The sequence below is a fragment of the Ovis canadensis genome, chromosome 4 (genome assembly GCF_042477335.2).
Source record: "Ovis canadensis isolate MfBH-ARS-UI-01 breed Bighorn chromosome 4, ARS-UI_OviCan_v2, whole genome shotgun sequence".
Taxonomy (NCBI): Eukaryota; Metazoa; Chordata; class Mammalia; order Artiodactyla; family Bovidae; genus Ovis; species Ovis canadensis.
In genome coordinates, this window is record NC_091248.1 from 25,080,746 (window position 1) to 25,103,187 (window position 22,442).

Below are 22,442 nucleotides of genomic sequence, written 5' to 3' on the forward strand. Positions count from 1 at the left end.
ATGAGAGCTTTTAGAAAGGTTGAGGCTAGACTTTCAAATGACCTTTGTGAAAGTAGTTTTTGATCATAAATGCAATTATTTCCATAGTAAGAATGATAATTTATTTGGTAAGCATAAATAGAATTATTTTGAAAATCCCTTAAGTAAATAATCACCTGATTTTTTTCTTTTATTTATTTCTTTTTTCTTTTTTTGGTCACCTGAATATTTTAATGAAGACTTTCTTTTGAAAACTCAGTTTTCTTCATTCTTATAATTTAAATGAAATCATTGAGGTAGAAACCCATAAATAAAGTGGATATACTTAGATATAAAAAGGCAGTATCTTGAGGTGTATACTTTTAAGTCAGTGTAGTTTTGTTAAGAATTACTTTTCAGTGATTAAGAAGGGTGGTTTTATTTTTCAGTAGTCCTACAAACTCATTTCATATAATTACACGATTTTAGCTGATGCTTGATGAAACATAAAGCTAAGTAAAAATAAAAACTAGAATTTCTTTAGAGACTATTATAATTATTTTGTGTCCCTTGAACCAGTTGGCAAAAATTTTTTTTAAAAATTCACATATTAATAACATCTCAATAAACTTGAGTGTAGTTGGTAATAAGAATTATAATTTATTCCCTGGTGGTTAGGACTTGGTGCTTTCATTGCCACGTCCTGGGTTTGATCCCTGCTTGAGGAACTAAGAGCCTGCAAGCAGTGTGGTGCAGCCAAAAAAAAATTACAACTTACATTTTTAATTAAATTTGTTTTTGACTATTAAATCCAGTGTGATAATAATGTGTTTAGATATTAATTAAAAGCGAGGAATTAGTCTTAATATTTTCTTACTACCTTGAAAACGTGATTCCTTAACCACCTCTCACCTTCTCTTTTGTTTACATAGGAACAGTTGGATGTTGCTCTGTCCAAAATATGCAAGAATTTTGACATTAACCACTACACCAAAGTTCAACAAGCTTATCGACTTCTTGGAAAAACACAGGTAAGTTTTAAAAGGATTTTTTTTTTCTTAATCAGTAATCTATTGCTCTTCCTGATTGCTTAAGTTTGAATATTATTAATGTAGTGTGCTTAAAAAGTTTCACTGAAGAAAGTAAATTCTTATGATGTGTTAGCAATGGTAGCAGGATCACATAAGCTCAGAGTGTGAGTGGTGTGATTAACACATTACTGAGGTCTGTTTGGAGAAGGCAATGGCACCCCACTCCAGTACTCTTGCCTGGAAAATCCCATGGATGGAGGAGCCTGGAAGGCTGCAGTCCATGGGGTTGCTGAGGGTCGGACATGACCGAGCGACTTCTCTTTCACTTTTCACTTTCATGCATTGGAGAAGGAAATGGCAACCCACTCCAGTGTTCTTACCTGGAGAATCCCAGGGACGGGGGAGCCTGGTGGGCTGCCGTCTATGGGGTCACACAGAGTCAGACACAACTAAAGTTACTTAGCTGCAGAGGTCTGTTTTAAACTATGAAGTGTGTCTCAGGTTGAATATTTTCATCATTTCCTGTAGGTTTTTAAAAAAGTATAGTATAATTCAGTGGGTGAGGATATATAGTCTCTTGTACCTCAGTTCTTGGTCCTGAATAAGAACTTTTAAGGTTGGAACCTCATGGTTCCTAGATGGGCCAGAGTGATTCTCTCACAGTGGTCTGTAAACTTTTGTGTATTGTGTACATTTGTTGTAAAACAGGTCCGTTTCTTTTATCAGTGTTCAAAGGATTTTGTTATCCCCAGAACGTCCTTACTATTCCCATGATGCATGTCTTCACCTGTTCTTACTACTCAGGGGCTTCCTTGAAAAGCCTGAAGTGGAGGCCATAGTTTGAAAGTTAATTACGTCTTCTACATATAGGAGTATACACTTTTCTTGAGAACATCAAAACATTGATGTAAATTTTTTTTTTCCCTTAGATATAAGTCTCTTTTATTAGAAGGAAATTTAAGACTTTACCAGGCTATTTACATTGTGTAATGTGAATAAAGAAATATGGTTATTTATTGTACTTCATTAATTTTGATATCTTGAGATATACCTAGGGAAAATACAAGAAGGAAAACATTTGGTAATTTTGAGGGATATGTATTTTCAAAGGTCTTGAAGCAATTATAACTTCTTATTTCCCCCATTTGATGAATTCTTTCTCTCAGTAAATATTTTTTGTTGCCAGCTATGTGCATTGCTCCAGGCATCTGGATATAAGCCCTCGTGTATCTTACCTTCTAGTTCAGAAGACAGAAATTAAAGAAAGAAAATCAGTGTAAGGGTACAGAGTGATGCGAAGTACTGGTTTGTATGGGATAGTCAGGAAAGGCTTCTCTGAGAAGGTGACCACTGAGAATCCTGAAAATGAAAGTATGGCCAAGGGAATTCAAAGGTGTGATTAGACAATGACATGTTTGGCAAACTGGGTACCAGTCTTAAATATGGAGCAACAGAGCAGTGTTTATGATTCAGGTTTATCTGTAGTGGTATGATGCTGTGGTTGGTTGAAGGGTTAGCTGCAAATAATCGACATTTATAATTCTGTGAATAATAGTTATTTGTGTTGCAGGTAAAATTGGTAAAGATTGTTTCCTATGTTTTGCAAATCTGTTTTTTTATCTTAGTAATTTATTTTAGTAATCGGCGATTATGTGCTTTATTTCCATAGACCGCAATGGATCAACTTCATATGCACTTCACCCAAGCCATTCATAACACCGTGTTTCAAGTTGTTCTTGGCTATGTGGAACTGTGTGCAGGAAACACAGATACAAAATTCCAAAAGCTGCAATATAAGGATCTCTGTACGGTATGTTATAGCTTAATTACTGTTCATATGAATCTCTTTTAGTTTTTAAATTCATATTCCATTTTTCCCAGAGCCTACTATCAGAAGATGTCACTAATATGAAAACAAATATGTTTGCCAAAAGTTTTTTTTTGTTCCTTTCCTCATAGAAAAACTGGAAGATTCAGTCACATAAATAGTAAAGGTGGATGAGATGGTACCTATTTGTGAAGTCCAGTTGCTTCTAAATTGACTTTCTACCCTAAAGCTCTTTTTACCATTCTGCCTCAGACTGTGAATTGTATTCTACAGTGGCATGTAGGGTACTTTTAAGCAGTCATCTTTGCTGATTTTCCTTACGTATGTTCAGTCAGTCTTTTCATGTATATAAATGCTGTTTCTGTCAGCATCTGTAACCATTTTTTTCTTTTTCACTCTTAAAGAAGCATAAATCTGTAGGTAATAAAATCCACAGGTGGGAAGTGAACCGAGTTGGGTTCCATTTTCAAATTGTTCCTTCCAATGGATTGATGTATGTATGGGAGGAAAAGAGAATGGTGAACATCCAGGAGAATGGTGGTGGTACTTGCTTTTACAAGGAAACCTGGTTTGCAGTGGAAAATCATGATTTCTATTTGATACATATTAACATTCAAGCAGACTTATTGAGGCAGTTGAATGTAAAAAGATCAGAACTGAAGTTATAGGCTGGGGACCATCAGCGTTTAACTGTATTTTAAGCCATGGTGCTGGATAAGAAGATTGGGGAAAAGGGTGGAGAGAAAGAAGACAGGAGGGCCTTGGGCCTGTGACTTTCAGAGACTGGGTGGGGGAGGGCCCAGAAGAAAAGCCGGAGAAGGAGCAGCTGCCTGGGGAGGAGGAAATCTAGGAAATTGTGTTGTCACAATAGCTTACAGAAGGAAGTATTTATGGAACAATCAGCTGTAAACCTATGTCAGATGCTTCTAAAGAGTCTGAATAAGTGGTCGTAGAACTGATTCCTTGATTTGACAATATGGAAGTCATTGTTGACCTTGGTCTCTTTAAGTCTAGCCCAAGAATATCTTATGTCTCTGACTGGAGAATTTCTTGAGTTTTTTCCCTAATGTCCCCTAGAAAATAACAGTTCTTAGGAAGTAGCCATCTATTCTGTACTGTAATTATGTCTGGGAATTAATGTGAAGTTAATGTTCATAATGAGTTTGTCGAAAGTACAGGTTATATGTCCATTGGGAACTGGGGAAGTACACTTACTTAAGCTCCAACAAATATTCCAGAAGGTTGTGATTATAATGATAGCTTAAGGATTAAGTTAATAAGGACAGTGGATGTTTATTAATATAGGTTAAAATGTCTTTTTAAAATCACTTCATAAATCACAGGCACTATTTCACAAATTTTATGATCAATTGTGCAGTATAGTTGCATAATTCTTAAATACCCAGTTTTAAGAACAGCCATTGTTTGATAATGTTCAATGATTTTGAAATATATCATTTATTTTCTTAGGTTGATAATATACTTTTTAAAATTAAATATCCAAAAAGTCAATTTTACTTTTTGATTGTTAGTGTTGCTATTACTAGTAGATGGCTTAAATGGTAAAGCAACTTGTTGCAAGTTAGTAATTTTCCTGTTAAAGCAGAAATAACTTTTAATAATTTAAAATAAATATTTTAAAACAAATTAGGCTTTTGTTCTTAAGTCTTTTTTACTTTGGTTAAATCTGGTATGTCTGTATGCCTGTAGTATATTTTGTTACTATTAAATTTTTATATGCTGATAAAAGTCAAGGACATATTTGTGCTTATGCTTCTTGAGGATGTCCTCTATGCTTTTATATAACACAAAGATGAAATTATATTTAGCTTATACATTTTTATGAACAAAAAATTTGTTCTTAAGATGTTTACCTTAGTTTTTAAAAAATAATTTCTTTTGCTTTTTCCAAAAGGCTATAAAATAACCTTTTGAGGTATCTGTGCATATTTAAATTATCAGATAACAAAGAGCTTATCTTTCTTGAGTAAGTGCTTATTAAAATTACTCCAGAAACATTTGGTACTTCTTTATAAATTATCCATATTTGTGTGATAGTAGGTGAGATATCTAAAATTAGGGAAACAACTAAATTAAGGAAACATCTGATTTATTGGTACGTTAGTGCTTAGTCATAGAAAACAGCCCCCCTGCACCCACGCAAATACAGAGAACAGCTGGCATGAACATTATTATTCATCTAACATAGTTGTACATTTCTGGTTCATATTCAAACTGTTCTAAAAACATTAGCTGAAGTAGTTTTTGGTGTAAAGTGCTGAGAATAGTATTGAATGTTAACGATGCATTCATGGAGGCATTTCTTGTGAGGAACGGATTTAACAGAATTAGGTGTGATAGGGTCTTTAATGTTGAAAGAACAGACATAGAAGAACTGAATAATGAGATGAAGAATATGATACATTGTCAGGTGGCCCACTTTCTTTGGCACTATTCTTGATAAAAAATTAAGGAAGTTTAGAAATTACCTAAGGCCTCTTGCAAGTATGTAAGTCAGTGTTGCTGTAGGGAGACAGGAATGTGAACATCTCTTATAAGCCTAAGTTTTAATTTTTTCTATAATATTGAGTGATATTTGACCTTTTTAAACCAGGTAAGTTAGGAAGAAATTATCTCATATCAGAGTTATTTATTTAGTTTGATGGAAAGATGTGTACTTTTAGTTATATAAATAAAAGTGGTTTATTCGGGAAAGGAAAAATAGAAGGAACTCTTAGAAGTTCAATAAGCTGATGAAACTTAAATATGTTTTCCTGGTGAGAACACATATCAATGATCTTGAATGGCGTAACACAGGCAGGGGAGGGGATTTGTGAAGGAGCCTTATATTAGAATGTATGGTTCTTAATTTTTCAACATATGGCACTTGGGCATCATGTTTGCCCTGATAAAATGAGCTGATCATAATTATTGAGGATATACCAGTTCAGGAGCATATGTGGCAGTGAGTGCCCAGCTAAGAAAGAAGCAACAGAGCCCTCAAGGCATATATGCAGGGTGTTGACTGGCAGATTTTGGAAGTGAGAAGGAAGATCCCAGGCATTTGGGCAGCTGTTGGTTTTCTCTGTAGAGCAGCAGTATTTTCAAGGAAGGCTTTACCTAGTAGATAAACATTTAAATATAAGAGTAAAAAAATAAAAAATGGTACACTGATCGAGTTGAGAGAGGGATAGAGTTCCTGTAAACAGGGAACCATTTTGTTTCCTTTAAATAGAAAGAGATTAGAGACGCAAAAAGAATCATTTGCTTGTGTTCGTTCACAGTATTATTTTAAACCACTCACAGATGTCTTTCTGTTACTAAAATGGGCTAGAATGAAATTGATCTCTCTCTCTCTCTCTCTTTTTTTTTCTTTTTGGATATTCCTTTACAAAGAAACCTGGGGCAAAATTCATGTTCTGTTGTTATTTTCTTTGGTAAAGAGAATGTTAGCGTTCTTCAGGGAAGCAGCATACTGTCCCATTATGAAGTGTCTGCCCTGTGTCCTGTTACCATTGCTCTGTTTAAAAGTTGAGTTGACTTGGAACTGTTTGAAGTCGTTTTGCAATTGAGTGTACTTTCTTTACTAAGCTGTGTTGTCTAAATGACTAAAAGTACAGTTTTTCTTCGTATAGTTTATCTTTCAGTCTTGTTTTGCTATTTATCTTGAATGTCTCGACTTATGAGTTTTAAATCAGCAGTTTTGGCTCTTTTAAAAAATACATACATTATCTTGCAGCACAAATGATGGAGTACCACTTACAAGGAAAAGTTTGAAATGAGAATTACATCACATTCATTTCTGGCAAGGGCCGATGTAAAGGGGATAGTAGTCATTTTATTTAATTAAAAAGCCTTTTTGTGATTGCATTTATTAATGCGTTGATATACTGTGCATATTCACACCAGTTTGTGGAGAGATTTAAAAACATCAAGTGGAAGAAGCTCTTTATTTCATGACTTTGTAGGGAAACCCTGTGTAGATTTTTTTGAAAGTTTCTGAAGTATGCATCAGTTTTTTGGCTTTTTTTTTTTTTAAGTGTTTTTAAAACATTTTTTTGGGGGGGGAGGCAGGCTCATGAGTTTCCATGGGAAGCTTATTTCAAGATATTAATTAGGAGGTTATTGATTAATTTTATAATAACAGAGCTGGCTAAGCTGGCTGCATTTTCTCAGCCATTTTTCAGTTGTTCATTTCCAAATGATTTTATTGAGTTTTGAGTTCTGTTTTTGAAATGAACTTGGCAATGTAATAATACTTTGGGGGAAAATGTAGTATTTCTTTTAGAAAAAGCTTTCTGAAATAATTTCAGTATTTATTTTCGCTATCTGGCACATTAGAGGTGTTTAGTAAATGTTTATTTAGCATATTGGATCGAACTCTTTGTCTCTATCTTGTGTAGTGTTGACTTAATCAGTCTTCAGATTTGATTGAGGGGAAAGAAAACCAACACTGAGTGCCCTCTCAGTGCCATGTACTTTTTTAAACACTTTTTACTTTATATTGGGGTGTAGCCAGTTAACAGTGTTGTGACAGTTTCAGGTGAAGAGCGAAGGGACTCAGCCACACATATACATGTATCCAAGCTGCCACGTAGCACGGAGCAGAGTTCCCTGTGCTGTATAATAGGGATACTGGTGGACTTTCACAAGTTCCTTCGAGTGCGTACTTTATAGAAAGACCAACAAAAGGCTTGTCCAATGTCCCATTCTTCTAGGTTTAAAAATTTTCATTCTCATAAGTAATACTTCTTGGTACTGAATTGTAATGATGATAAGCTGCTAGGAATTATCATCATATTGACTGTAGGCAAGTATGGAAAAGTGAAAAAAGAAAGTAAAAATTAGTATTTCTGCATGCAAAGCTGGTTCTTTTAATGTATATTATATAAGCAAATAGCTTTTTAAAGTAGGATTATGCTGTACATGCAGATTTATAACATTTTTTCCCACTTGCTATGTTATAAACAATTTTCTGTTTCAGTAAGTATACTACTCACGTACCTTTTAGGGCTTGACAATACTTCAGTGTAAGAGATCCTGTGGATTAATTAACCAGTTTCTTATTCTTCAATATTTATATTATTTCCAGCTTTTATCATGATGAACAACATTGTAGTATATGTTTTTAAAGCTAAATCTTTGCATAGATCATTATTTCTTTAGGATAGAAGACGAATAAAATTGCATTGTCAAAGGCTTTGCATTTTTAAAACTTTGGTTTATATTTCCAAAATTGCCTTGCAAAAAGCATGTTTCAACTTAGGCTTCTCATCAGTAGTGTCTGCTCTTACCCTTTTCCCTGTGCATATGAATGCTGATTATTTTATATTTAATAGCTTAATTGTCAAATACTAGAAGATAGCATGTCAATAACATTTTATGTTGTTTTTCACTCAGGCATATTTAGGATGTGAAGGAAATTAAACGGGGGCATTTCATTGATTGTTGAGGTTAATTTGGTTGATTTGGTTGGATAAATGAGTGAACCTTTCCTTTCTTACTAGAGAAACCTTTCCGATTAGAGGAATAATACTATTTACTCTAGTGCTTTATCAGATTAGCTTAAAAATACTCCAAGAATTCAGCTGTCAGATTTATTCATGTCAAGTGTATGTAGCACCCAGTCAATTTTTTTAATATGAGTTATATACTGGTTTCTAAATATTTAAGGTAAAATAAAAAATAAATTTTGGTAATTTTAAATATTTTAAACTTAACGACCAAAAGAGAAGCAACGGAAGTTTATCCATCTCTTCTTTTTTCCTGCCATTTCCTCTTGGACTGTCAGGAACTGTGAAAGATTGAAATTTTATCCCATGTGTTGGACTAACAAGGTAGTCTGTTCACTGTTTCACGGGTGCTAATGGAAGATAAAAGATTCCGCTGTCTTAGCATTCTGACTTAGTATAAACCGGTTCTGTTGTCATTGGTGGTGGTTTAGTCACTCAGTCATGTCTGACGCGTTACAACCCCATGAACCATAGCTCACCAGGCCCCTCTGTCCATGGGATTTCCCAGGCAAGAATACTGGAGTGGGTTGCCATTTCCTTCTCCAGAGGATCTTCCTGACCCAGGGACTGAACCCATGTCTCCTGCATTGGCAAGCACATTTCTTTACTGCTGAGCCACCAGGGAAACTCTCCCTTGTCATTACCCAGCTCTTGTTCATCAAGTCATCGGTTCAGCTCAGCAAGGGGCAGTAAGCTTATGAGTAGTTTGTTACCTAGGATGGTTGTATTCATTATGATCAAAAGTAGATAAGAAAAGTTCCAACAGCATATACATGTGTCAGATGGGATCAACACAATTCTTTAAGGGTTGAAGGAGACCAAGAAGCAGGCTATGACTTCTGAATGAGTTTGGATTTCAGCAAGTGCAACGTGTGCGGCTGGGTCCAGAGATACAGAGGCAATATTCTGTGCAGTGACCTGAAAGGAGAGGGTGGGCAGAGGAAAGGAGCAGTGGGACGTCTGGCTTGGTTTAACAGGATTACACCAAATACAGTGATTTGATTTGTATGATACCCTGGGACTAATGAGTGCCCATAGAGAACATGATGTTATTTGGGTAGCCACCTTTCTCCCCCTTGCCTGGGAATGAAGGTGTTTTCTGGTCACTTGAAATGGACGCAGGTGTACTGAGGCCTTTCTTAGCTGCCCAAGACTACAGACACTTAAAACTATCAGTGTAGTTTAGAATGCTGGGTGATTTTTGCTTTGTGGGTTGGGGGGGGGAAGGAGGGGGGTAAATATTAAAGAGCCAACCTATTTTTTCTAATATTTATTTTTATTTATTTGGCTGCATGAGATCTTAGTTGTGGTGCGTGGGCTCAGTTGCCCCATGGCATGCGGTATCTTAGTTCCCTGACCAGGGATTGAACCCATGTCCCCTGCATTGCAAAGCAGATTCTTAATCTCTGGACCACCAGGAAAGTCCCCAAGCCAGTCTGTTTTCAAGGTCTGGTACACAGCTGCCAGCCGAAACAGTCATTTACTGGTAAAAGCCATTCTTGAAACCTGCCAAGTTCTTATTTTTAAATACTGCCCATTTAAGGTGATGATCTTAGCATGGGAGTTCATAGCACTTCATCATTTGAAATTTTGAAAGGTAAATTGTATATTCTGATTCTTCAAGTTTTGCTTGTTTTTCAGTATTAAGCTTTGCATTTGATGAAGGCCACTTAGCAGCAATTAGCCATACCTGGAGCTTCCCAGGGGGTGCAGGTGGTAAAGAACCCTCCTGTTAGTGCAGGAGACATAAGAGACATGGTTTCCATCCCTGGTTCCAGAAGATCCCCTGGAGTAGGAAATGGCACCCCGCTCCGATATTCTTGCCTGGGAAATCACATGGACAGAGGAACCTGGTGGGCTACAGTCCATGGGGTTACAAAGAGTCAGACACAACTGAGCACATAACATCACATCAGGCAAACCTGAGGATTATAGAAAAGGAATTCCTTCTGTGTATTTTACTATCTAGAGGGTGCTGGTTACTTAGTGCCAAGTTGGTATCGTTTATACCATACGTGTTACATATGTCTTCATGTGTACATACATATTTAGTATTAATGATAAAATGCCTAGAAGATGAGAATGACTGATTTTTCACCATGATATGTTTGTGTGTTGAAATCATGAATGAATCTAGTTTAGCGTAAGGAAAGTCTTGCTACAGCGTATGCATGTTTTACCTATGGAGAATCATAGTCTTTAAAGTTTCAGAGAAACTCTAGGTTATTTGCTTTATCCTTTGGAGTTTGGATACATGAAGTGATATGCTGGAGTTATGCATGGCTGAGTAAGTCATAAATTTGGGCCCTAGGCCCAAACATGTGCCATCCAGTCCACTATACAGAGCACCGCTCTGGTGTCCAGTGATTCGAAAGGACTTAGAGTATTCATGTTTTGTACAGGTTGGTCCTAACAGAAGTAATCAATGGTTGGGAAAATATTTAAAATTGCTTGGCCCAGCCACTTATTTAGTTCAGCCTCCCCAGAAATGTTTTTAGTTCCCTGGAGTTTAATGCTGTTTTGATCTCCAACATGTTTCCAGAAACCTCTCAGCTAAATAGTCAGTCTTCTCCAGCAGCTTCTGGTGATGGGAGTTCCCTGTGCTAACAGGATTCATCTAGAGATGTTGATAAGCCACTGCTGCCCTTTGAAATCATCTGTGAGTGTGTTTGTGTGTTCGGATGAGGGTAGGGATGGCAGTGCTAGGAGTTTTAAATCTCTGTGCTGATGGCAAAACATCTGCTCCCTTTCTGTTTGGTGGGATGTGATTAGAGTGCCAAGTCAGAGTGAAACAAGAAGATGATAATACTTCAGGGATGCTCCTAAGAATTTTTGTTGTGATGTTTTAACATAAAAGATCATCTTGCTGAAATTTCTGTTGGCAACTTGTAGTAGAGATTTCTGATGGGTAAAAAGTAAATTAATAAAAATCAAAAGACTAAATTTACTGGCCTCTTTTTTTTTCCATACTTACCACTTGGCACTGAAGCAAGTTTTGAAGGTGAATTTTTTTTCACTGTGTGGTTCAGGTATGAAAGGCTGCATATATTCATTTCTGGCTTTTCTCTGTTCTATGAAAATGATGTCTAGATGCTTACTAAATTATTGCTTATAGGTAAGGCTGAGACGTTGCTGCTTTTAACAAGCTAATTTCATCATTTTAACTTTGACCAGGTGGATTGGTTGGGATGGTTAAGAGTAGAGCTGGAAGGTACAAAGCTTTACTCTTAACTGATAGTGATAAGATCAGAAATCCGAGATCTGTGGATTCTGTGAAAGTGTTCATCAAGACTTGATTAAATAATTAATTTTCACAAAGATAAACTCAAAATGGATTAAAGACCTAAACGTAAGACCAGAAACTACAAAACTCTTAGAGGAAAACATAGGCAGAACACTCAGCGACATAAATCAAAGCAAGATCCTCTATGACCCACCTCCTAGAGTGATGGAAATAAAAACAAAAGAAAAAAAGTGGGGCCTGATTAAACTTAAAAGCTCTTGCAGTTGTAAGCTTTTGCTTACAGCAAAAGAAGCTGTAAGCAAGGTGAAATGACAACCCTCAAAATGGGAGAAAATAATAGCAAATGAAACAACTGATAAAGGATTAATTTCCAAAATATACAAGCAACTCGTACAACTCGATACCAAGAAAACAAACAACCCAATCAAAAGTGGGAAAAAGACCTAAACAGACCTTGCTCCAAAGAAGACATACAGATGTCTAACAAACACATGAAAAGATGCCCAGCTTTGCTCATTATTAGAGAAATGCAAGTCAAAACTACAATGAGATATCACCTCACACCAGTCAGAATGGCCCTCATCAAAAAGTCTACAAACAATAAATGCTGGAGAGGGTGTGGAGACAAGGGAACTCTCTTGCACTGTTGGTGGGGATGTTGATACAGCCACTATGGGAGATGGTATGGAGACTCCTTAAAAAACTAGTAATAAAACCACCATATGACCCAGCAATCCCACTCCTGAGCATATATCCTGAGGAAACCAAAATTGAAAGAGACACATGTATCCCATTGTTCATTGCAGCACTACTTACAATAGCTAGAACATGGAAGCAACCTAGATGTCCATTGACACATGAATGGATAAAGAAGCTGTGGCAGATACACACAATGGAATATGACTCAGCCATAAAAAGGAATGCCTTTGAGTCAGTTCTAATGAAGTGGATGAACCTAGAACCTATTATACAAGTGAAGCAAGTCAGAAAGAGAAAGATAAATACCGTATTCTAATACAAATATGCGGAATCTAGAAAAATGGTACTGAAGAATTTATTTATAGGACAACAGTGGAGAAACAGACATAGAGAATAGACTTATGGGCATGGGGAGAGGGGAGGAGAGGGTGAGATGTATGCAGAGATTAACATGGAAACTTACATTACCATATGCAAAATAGACAGCCAGTGGGAATTTGGCTGAAAAAAAAAATGAATTTTGACATTTGAGTAGTGAAGCTTGGTAATAATGCTGTGTTGAGCATTCTTGCATTATAACATCTGGATTTGTGAGTCTTCTCCAAATCCTGCCCATAGGATATTTGTTTCTTGTGATCACTGGTTACTAGACATGTATGTTATCTGTATGGAGTTTATGAATTGCAAACAAAATTTAGGTTACTTAAAATGTTCCTCCTTTTGTGCATGATTTTTGAGATGGTTCTAAAATACTATACCTTTTTCTCTTCTTACCCGTCAACCTTCCCTGAATAGATTAGTACTCATGGCTTTAGAATGGCAGTGGAAAGTCACTCTGGAACACAGAAAAATGTTTGATAAGTAAATTTCTATTTCCCATACTTACAAGACTTTAAGACATGCTGTTTAGTTCTTTGGGGTGTCTCACTGTGCAAATGTTTCCTAGATTGATTAAGTCAAGGCTTTTGTTGCTACTATTGATGTGCGATAGGAGTATTGGACTGAAACTGTTATATGGTGCTACTCTCTCCTGGTACACCTGATTTTATACTGAACGAATCACCCATTAGTTGGAAGTTGAACTGAGTTGCAGTGTTGGGTATTTAGTAATCAGTGAGTGGATTAAACCATTGATGAAGTAGCAGATCTAAGAATCTGTAACATTGATCTGTGGAATGTGAATGTGAGATATCCGGAGTGGTTTACTGTCTGAGGGCCTGTGACTGGTAAGTTGTGAAACTGGTGCTGGTTGGGACCCAGGGCTTCCCATTCCTTCTCTAGTCCTCTTTCTGTTACTCTCTGCTGGTGTGAAGAAGAAGTGATGTCTGAGCGGAAGTAGTAATTCAGAAACCGAGATTCTCTTCTTGGCCTGCCTTTTATATACTGATTGCTTGTACAATTATTTGCATATTTCTTGGTTTTTTTGATTCTCTCTTTATAGTCATGGTTCACACATGTCTGAAATAAGATTCTCTATTTGAAATTTGGTGGTGATTTTGTAAATCAGCTGGAGAGCATCAGTTGTGAATGATTTTAGTAGTAAGGTGTTAAAAGCATCAAAAGCATTTGTTGCTATGAGAGTTGACCCTGGTTGGTTGCACAGTATAGTGGAAAGTGGTTTCTGGAGTCCAATTTTAAAATGAAATGACTTCTTGCCAACATGGGCTTCCAAGTACAGAGATGAACACATTTCAGCTTAAGTCTATTAAAAACAATATATATCTGTTGCACCTTGTCTTTTTTCCTTAAACTGTTTACTGTCTATTTAGTATGATGAATCTATACATTTGTTTCTATTTTAAATATAAATTTAGGTAAGAAGCATCTTGCTCAGTACATCACAGTCTTATCTTTGTACATATGACATTTTTGAAGGTAAGTTTGGGCAACTTTCAGGTGTGGGCTTTGGCTAGATCTGTGAATTCTTTACACTTGAATAAGTTAGGTGAGAAAAAGCTTCTATAGTTTCACTAAATAATTTTAACTTTTTCTGAAAAACATGTGTATAATGTCATCCAAACCCATTAGGTTTTAGCAAATCATCAAGAGGTAACATAGTAAAGAACCTCCTTTTTCTTGAACAAATAGGCAGCTAATATATCTAGATAGTGATCTAGTGGAGAACAGAAGGTAGTAGCTCCAAGTCTCAATTTTCTGATTTGTTAAACTGTGACAATTATAATAAAAGGTAATTGGTGGACTATAGCACAGTTATTTCTATAGTCATACTTTAGCTTTGGGAAAAAAAAGACTAACACTGCTTTCCTTTTAGCTATCAGAAAGATATGTTGGGATATAATTAGATTAAATTTATTGGCATAGTATAAACACAAACTTATGCAAAGTTGAGTTAAGTTTGTAGAAGAGTACCTTTATTCCAGTGATTGAATGATAAGCTGCAGTTCAGAACCTTTTTGTGATTTTTGCCTTTTCTTTGTCCTCTGCTTTTAGCTCTTTCCTGAACTCATACATCAGTATTAATTTTAGTTACATGTTTGTGGTATGAGATATATGTCAATTATAGTGATGTTGTAAAAATAAACCAAGGAAAAATGCAAGACTGGTTCATTGTAAAAGTAGTAATTATAAGAGTAAACAGGGAAAGTCAACATAACAAATTACCACAAATTATAGCATAAGTATGCAAAAATATTTGTGTTGATCTCTGCAAGCCATGTGTGACTCTGGATAGCCATCCTAATTTCATTCCCTCCTGTGTTCCTTCTGTCTCATCCCCCATGCCGTCTCTTACAGGTAGCCAATTTCAGTGTTTTCTTCTTTATATTCACTATGTTTATTCTTGTGATGATAGGCAGATGTATGCATTAATTTTTTCTATTTATTATGACATCAGTTCAGTTCAGTTGCTCATTCGTGTCCGACTCTCTGCGACCCCATGAATCGCAGCACACCAGGCCTCCCTGTCCATCACCAACTCCCGGAGTTCACTCAGACTCACGTCCATTGAGTCAGTGATGCCATCCAGCCCTCTCATCCTCTGTCGCCCCCTTCTCCTCCTGCCCCCAATCCCTCCCAGCATCAGAGTCTTTTCCAATGAGTCAACTCTTCTCATGAGGTGGCCAAAGTATTGGAGTTTCAGCTTTAGCATCATTCCTTCCAAAGAAATCCCAGGGCTGATCTCCTTCAGAATGGACTGGTTGGATCTCCTTGCAGTCTAAGGGACTCTCAAGAGTCTTCTCCAACACCACAGTTCAAAAGCGTCAATTCTTCAGCGCTCAGCCTTCTTCACAGTCCAACTCTCACATCCATACATGACTACTGGAAAAACCATAGCCTTGACTAGATGGACCTTAGTCAGCAAAGTAATGTCTCTGCTTTTGAATAGGCTATCTAGGTTGGTCATAACTTTTCTTCCAAGGAGTAAGCGTCTTTTAATTTCATGGCTGCAGTCATCATCTGCAGTGAGTTTGGAGCCCCAAAAAATCAAGTCTGACACTGTTTCCACTGTTTCCCCATCTATTTCCCATGAAGTGATGGGACCAGATGCCATGATCTTTGTTTTCTGAATGTTGAGCTTTAGGGCAACTTTTTCACTCTCCTCTTTCACTTTCATCAAGAAGCTTTTTAGATCTTCTTCGCTTTCTGCCATAAGGGTGGTGTCATCTGCATATCCGAGGTTATTGATGTTTCTCCCGGCAATCTTGATTCCAGCTTGTGCTTCTTCCAGCCCAGTGTTTCTCATGATGTCCTCTGCATATAAGTTAAATAAGCAGGGTGACAATATACAGCCTTGACGTACGCCATTTCCTATTTGGAACTAGTCTGTTGTTCCATACATATATATAATAAAAATGTTTCCCTACCTCACATGTATATATATCATATGAAAGGGAAAACTTTTTATTAAACTTTTTTTAAAGTATATGCTTATTATTTTTCATAGTTGCATAGTACTCTTTTGTGTGTGTAAAGATAGTTTATTCAACGGATCTCCTGTGTTTGGACATTTAGATAGATTCCAGTATTTAGCAGTTACAGATTATCCTTCAGCAAACAATCTTGTACATATGTATTTTCACATTGTTTGAAGTACACCTTCCATATAAATTCCTGGAAGTGGAATTGCTAGGTCAAGCGGAAATACAAATGATGGAGCAAATGCTGCATTGTGACAGACAGAAAACCTGCTAAATAGAATCGAGGCATTACCCTACCTATGAGATCAAAAGAGCAGAATGACAAACTGATAGTTTTTTACTAAGGATAGGAGGAGAAAAATCCACGCATTTTCATTAGGGAGAAGATTTGAGACCACATACATTTTCACAGCCATAGACAACATATTTTAGAATAGTATCATCAAATATAAAATAGCTATATCCCTGTAATTGAAAGAAGTTACAGATTGTCAAAGGTGCGAACTTAATTTACGTAAATACCTTGTAAAATATGACTACCTTTTGGCAAGTTGTAACTTGGATCTAAGAATGAGAATAAAGCTGCGTTTGTATGCTAAGAACATGGCTTTGAAAACATATATTTGGGGAAGTTTGCACTCTTATTCGTAGCACTTACCAATTCAGCAGTGTATGGATTCATAGTATGAGAATTGAGACTACTCATGAATACTAAAATGCCATGTTGAAATAGGAATTGCTAATTGTAATTGTTACTGTTGATTTGATTACTAAAAGTGTGCTTACTGACTCATAGAAGTTAGTATTTTTATTAATGGCTTGATAAATGTTTTACTAACTGGGGAATTTAGAGGAGGGGGGAAATCATTATGGAGAGAAATTAACGTTTGTTCCACGTTGAAACATGGAACATGTTGAACAAATTGCTGTTTGTTCCATGTTGAAATAAGAACATACTTTTCTTGCCATTGGGCTTTCTTTTTAGATGTATCAGTAGAAGAAATTTTCTTATCTGATTCTTTATTGCATTTGGTTGACACCATAGCATTTCATTTCAGTTCACTTTGTGTTAAAGTAAACACGACAATTTGAAAGTTGGCTCTTGTCATTTCCTTCAGCATGTTACACCAGACAGCTACATTCCATGCCTTGCTGACCTGTGCAAAGCACTGTGGGGAGTGATGCTCAGCTATTACAGGACTATGGAATGGCATGAGAAGCATGACAGTGAGGATGCTGCTTCTGCTTCTGGTAGGAAGTCATATTGATCTTATTATAAACCCTGAATTATGAATTTGCCATATTTCTGGAGTAAGGGGAAAGAAAAGAGATAGTTGTACTTTTAGAATTTCAGGGACCGTGATGACCTGAATGGGTTAAATGGGTTGAATGTTCAGCAGAGAAAGCAATTCAGCTACTATGAAAACTCCATTACCTTTGGGGATTTACCAGGCTGAAGAACTTCCTATCTGATAGGTATTACCAATTTCCAGGAAAATGTGGTGATGGTCTTAGTACTAAATTATTAAGAGAGCACTATAAAAAAAAAAAAAAAGAAAGAAAACTAAGTAAGACATTGGTGTGTCCAAATTTACCATAAAATTAATGCTGTTTTTTAAATATTAGCATTAATTCAATATTAAGTCTTTTTTTGCTTATTTTCAAATTGTACTAATAAAGCTAGGTTCTAAGAATTAATAATTCTACTGATGCTTTTCTCCTTGAAAATAGTGGGACATTAAATTTTTAAAAAGATGTTTTAAATGCTATCTTTGAAAGTGAAATACACTTTAAATGTCTATGGTATACTCATAAAGAGAAAATCTTTGAGAAATTATATTAACTAGGCATTACTTCATAATTTAATTATATCTCTTAAGTGATTATCCTTGAACAATAGCTATAGCTAAGAGTAAGTATTCAGAGTACTTTTAAAAGAATGTATCTGTATTTAGTATGGGCAAAATAAATTATACAGTACATATTTTTCTGTATAACATGCAGTTTAGTATAGCTAGTTAATCAAGTTATTTTAGTAACCTCTAATTTCTGAAGCGTTTGGTTTTTGTGATTGTGAAGGAATGCTCAAATCTTACTGTTTGATAAAATGTAGGATTTTGGTAGTATAGAAGACGTATGTTTAATGTTAATCTTGACTTGTAAGAAGCTCATAAATATAGATAGCAAAAAATAAGAAAGATAAATTCTATGGAAGGATGTCCCTTCTTTTAGAAGTATTGTTGGGGAGGAAGAGGTTTAAAGAAAGAGAAAGGAGAAGTTAGGAAAAAGAGGAGAGCATTGAGTCAGGATCCTAGGCCCGACGTTTCACCCACTCTACTGCGTCCGCGAGTATGGGCACACCTGGGTGTCAGTTTTGATTGCCATTTACCAAAGGTGAGAATGTGAAGAAGTCACTTTTATCCTCTCCAGGCTCCAGTCTGCTCCTTAAAATGGTAGGTTAAGAATAAACAAAACAAAAAGTTTCGTCAGGTAGTAACACATTTATCTGTAGGATCTCTATAAAATTTAGAGACAATGTAAAAAGTGCTAACACTAGTTGTTGTTACTATCATCCAAAGAAATGAATCAAGAGAGGCAATTATATTAATAATGAAATATCTATAGGCCTTTTTTTTTTTAAATTTCATTTTATTTAGGGAGTTTGTGAGCTTAGGGGATTTTTTTTCCCCTACAAAGTTTATGCTGTTTTGGCAACCTTAATTTTTTTGTAGATGTGATAACTGTTTAGACATCTCAGCACCTTTTTTCCCTTTTCTAGTCCATTATTTAAGAAGAAATCAAAGCAAAAGTTCGGAACAAAATTAACACATACTTTAGATACAAGATAAGCGTGTAGAAGATAATTTATTCTCATCATGGTGAAACTTGCTTTCTGCTCCAGGCAGATAGTTTCATGTATTGTGTATGGATGTATATATTTATGTATATACATTTTCATGATGCTTTCAAATTGTGGTGATGGAGAAGACTCCTGAGAATCCCTTGGACTTCAAGATCAAACCAGTCAATCCTAAAAGAAATCAACCCTGAATTTTCACCGGAAGGGCTGTTGTTGAAGCTCCAATATTTTGGCCCCTGATGCAAAGAGCTAACTCACTGGAAAAGACCCTGATGATGGGAAAAACTGAAGGCAAAAGGAGAAAGGGGTGGCAGAGGATGAGGTGGTTTGGAGTGTCACCCACTCTAGAGACATGAATTTGAGCAAACTCCAGGAGATAGTAGAGGACAGAAAAGCCTGTCATGCTACAGTCCATGAGATCTCAGAGTCAGACACAATTGAGCGACTCAACAACAACAAATAGATTCAAACTCTATAGATTTAAAACTCTCTTTGATCCTTCTATATTTAGTCCTCTTTGCTAAAATTCTTTCACTCTAATCTGCATAATTTAAGAATGTTGTAGACCCTGGTTAATCTGATCATCAGTTGACAATATCGAGGATTGAGAGTCTTCCTTTTGTATTCACATTAAGGTTTAAATTGTAGGAATCAGTCCAGGATCCTAAAAATTATTCTTCGTAAACTTGATAAGCCTGAAAGGGCCTCTAGAGTTCACTTGTCGTTCTCTCCTTCATTGCAGGCAGATTCTTTACTGCTGAGCCATGGGGAAGCCCTCTAGTAATACTACTGGTATCTTAACACTTTACCATTTTAAATAAAACTCTAAAGCTATAGTGTAGGCGCATTGCTCTGAGCTGCTGGGTTCATAATAGCCAGACCATACAGATGGTACGAGGATTCCTTTGTAGCTCAGTCGTTAAAGAATCTGCCTGCAATGCAGGAGACCAGGGTTCAATTCCTGAGTCAGGAAGATCCCCTGGAGAAGGAAATGGCAACCCACTCTAGTGTTCTTGCCTGGGAAACTCCACGAACAGAGGAGGCTGGCAGGTGACAGTCCATAGGGTCGCAAGAGTTGGATACAGCTTAGCAACTAAACCACTGAATCACCACCGCAGATATGGCTTAAACTGTAGGAGTAGTTACCAGCACACTAGGCATGTATCTAGGCTTCCCAGGTGGCTCAGTGATAAAGAACCCGCTGCCAACGAAGGAGACGAGGGTTCGATCCCTGGGTCAGGAAGATCCTCTGGAGAAGGAAATGGCAACCCACTTCAGTATTCTTGCCTGAAGAATTCCATGGACAGAGGAGCCTGGCTGTCTTCAGTCCAGGGGGTTGCAAAGAGTCGGACATGACTGAGCAACTAAACAACAACAAAGGCATGTATCCAGGGCCTGGATATGAAAGGGCTTTTGCTGATTACCAGTGGACAGACACCCTGCTAGCCTGAGATGAGAACAACTGATATTCTCAGTTGCTCTGCACAGTTTATTTGCACAGAGGCATAATTTTTTAAATATAATGTGTTTGTGTATTTTTCAGTTGCTTTTAGGGAGAGAATTATTTTTGAGGCCAGTCGTTGATCTTAACCTCTTGAAGTGGACATTGTTAGATTACTTACCTGGAACGGATAAAAGTATTCTGGATCATGAAAAATACAAATTGTATGCATCATTGCCTCACTGAGCAGTTTTGCACTCCATACTCTTGTTAACCTGTGTATTAATTGATAATTCGGTTAATCAGTCCTGTGGTGCACTGGCAGCAGGCAGTATATGGGTCATTAAGAACCTGGGTTCTGGGATTACACTGCCCAATGTGTGATTGGGATCCCAGCTCCAATCACACATGATCTGAGTAGTCTTAGGTGTAAAGTATTATACTTAACATTTCAGAGTCTTGAGTTTGTCTTGTCAAATGCATTTAATCCCAGTTCTTATCTTTGACATTGTTTTGAGTATGTAAATATTGAGAGTATTTTCTGTATTTTACATATGCTTACAGTATATTAGCATTCACTTTTTATTTTTTTGGAGAACAAAATGTGAAGCAAGTTTAAAAATGTATACCATCTTTTATTTTCAGAAGGGAGCAATATGATGGGTGCCGAAGAGACAAATTTTGATCGTGGCTACATAAAAAAGAAATTAGAACATGGACTTACACGAATATGGCAGGTTTGGTTTTTTTAAACTTTTTTTTTTTCTGTGAAAACAGTAGAAACCTTCATGTTAAAATTGTTTTACAGATTCAGTGTTTAGGCTTTCTGTATTTGTTTTTCCTTGCAGATCTAGTCATATGTTATTTTCTTTGGAATAAGTCTATTGAGTTTTATAATTTGTTAATAGTTGTGAATTATATTTGACTGTAACTGGCAGTAGAAAAGGTGTTTTAATTGGAAATTCGCCATTGAAGATATTCCTTGATTACATTTTGCTTTTAGTATTGTAGCAGATCTGTGCTTTTCTAAAGGAGTTGTTTTCTTATTGAGATACTGTTTATTTTATGTGTGTGTATGTTTTCCTTTTCTGTTAATTTTAGGAAAAGGATAACTATGTGATAGATGACATACTTGGGTTGGAGTCTAGAATAGAGTGAAGAATTTTTTTCCAAGTCAATGATTTTTGTGCCTTCAGTGAACCGAATGTGTTTATTGACTAAATGTGTATTCCTAGGCTTTTCTTTTGCATTTTAGTAGCTCAGTGGTGGTTATCAGATAATTTAATTTATTAAAATTTTTCATTTCCTAGATAAAATGTAATTTCTTTGATAACTCTTTTGTTCTTTTTGGACTTCCTCAAAATTTAGAAGACTATAGAAACTTTGATTATGCTATGTTCTTTTAAAATGTATTTTTGATTTTTCTAATGAAGGTGACATTTAGTTTGAAAATCTTTTACAGGATTTCTTTTGAAAAAAATTGTCTAGCTAAATATATCCTGCAAACATACATTTCCTTAAGAATCACTTAGCAGTTATAATTTAGTGTTCTTCTAACTTTTTATTACTTGCTATTGGATATGCTGTTTGAACTTATACTTTAATATTTAAATGTGTAATAGTTGAAAGAGCTTCATCTTTTATAATTTCTGTTATGACCATATTAAGGTAATTTTCAACTTTCCACTTATTACAGGTTTAGGCTGACTTGTTTTTCTGAATATTATATACAGAAAGGAAAATTTTATATCTAGGGTCATATATGAATGGTTTCTGCTTAGGTCTTCTAATAGACTCTTATTAATTATACTTTGCTAAAATTGCAGAATCTATGATAAAATTTTTGGTAATTCAGCATACTTTGAAATACTGACCTGGTATTTTATATAGCTAGTTACTGTTCAGTCTGGCAACCTGATGTCATTCCTGCTATAGGAGTGTCTGTTAAATGTAAGATTTAGTGAAGCTATTCTCATTTAAACATTTGGCC

The 22,442-nt window shown here is 36.0% G+C and overlaps 1 protein-coding gene across 1 annotated transcript in view; it reads left to right on the top strand.

Annotated features, from left to right (window-relative positions):
• The window catches only part of VPS50 (VPS50 subunit of EARP/GARPII complex), a 137,898-nt gene that overhangs the window by 45,473 nt on the left and 69,983 nt on the right, over window positions 1-22,442 (top strand). Inside the window, exons 11-14 of the mRNA XM_069587413.1 lie at window positions 891-989; window positions 2,659-2,799; window positions 17,270-17,402; window positions 21,098-21,189. Of these exons, the coding sequence (XP_069443514.1) occupies window positions 891-989; window positions 2,659-2,799; window positions 17,270-17,402; window positions 21,098-21,189 (465 nt within the window). The remainder of the gene's footprint in view (window positions 1-890; window positions 990-2,658; window positions 2,800-17,269; window positions 17,403-21,097; window positions 21,190-22,442) is intronic.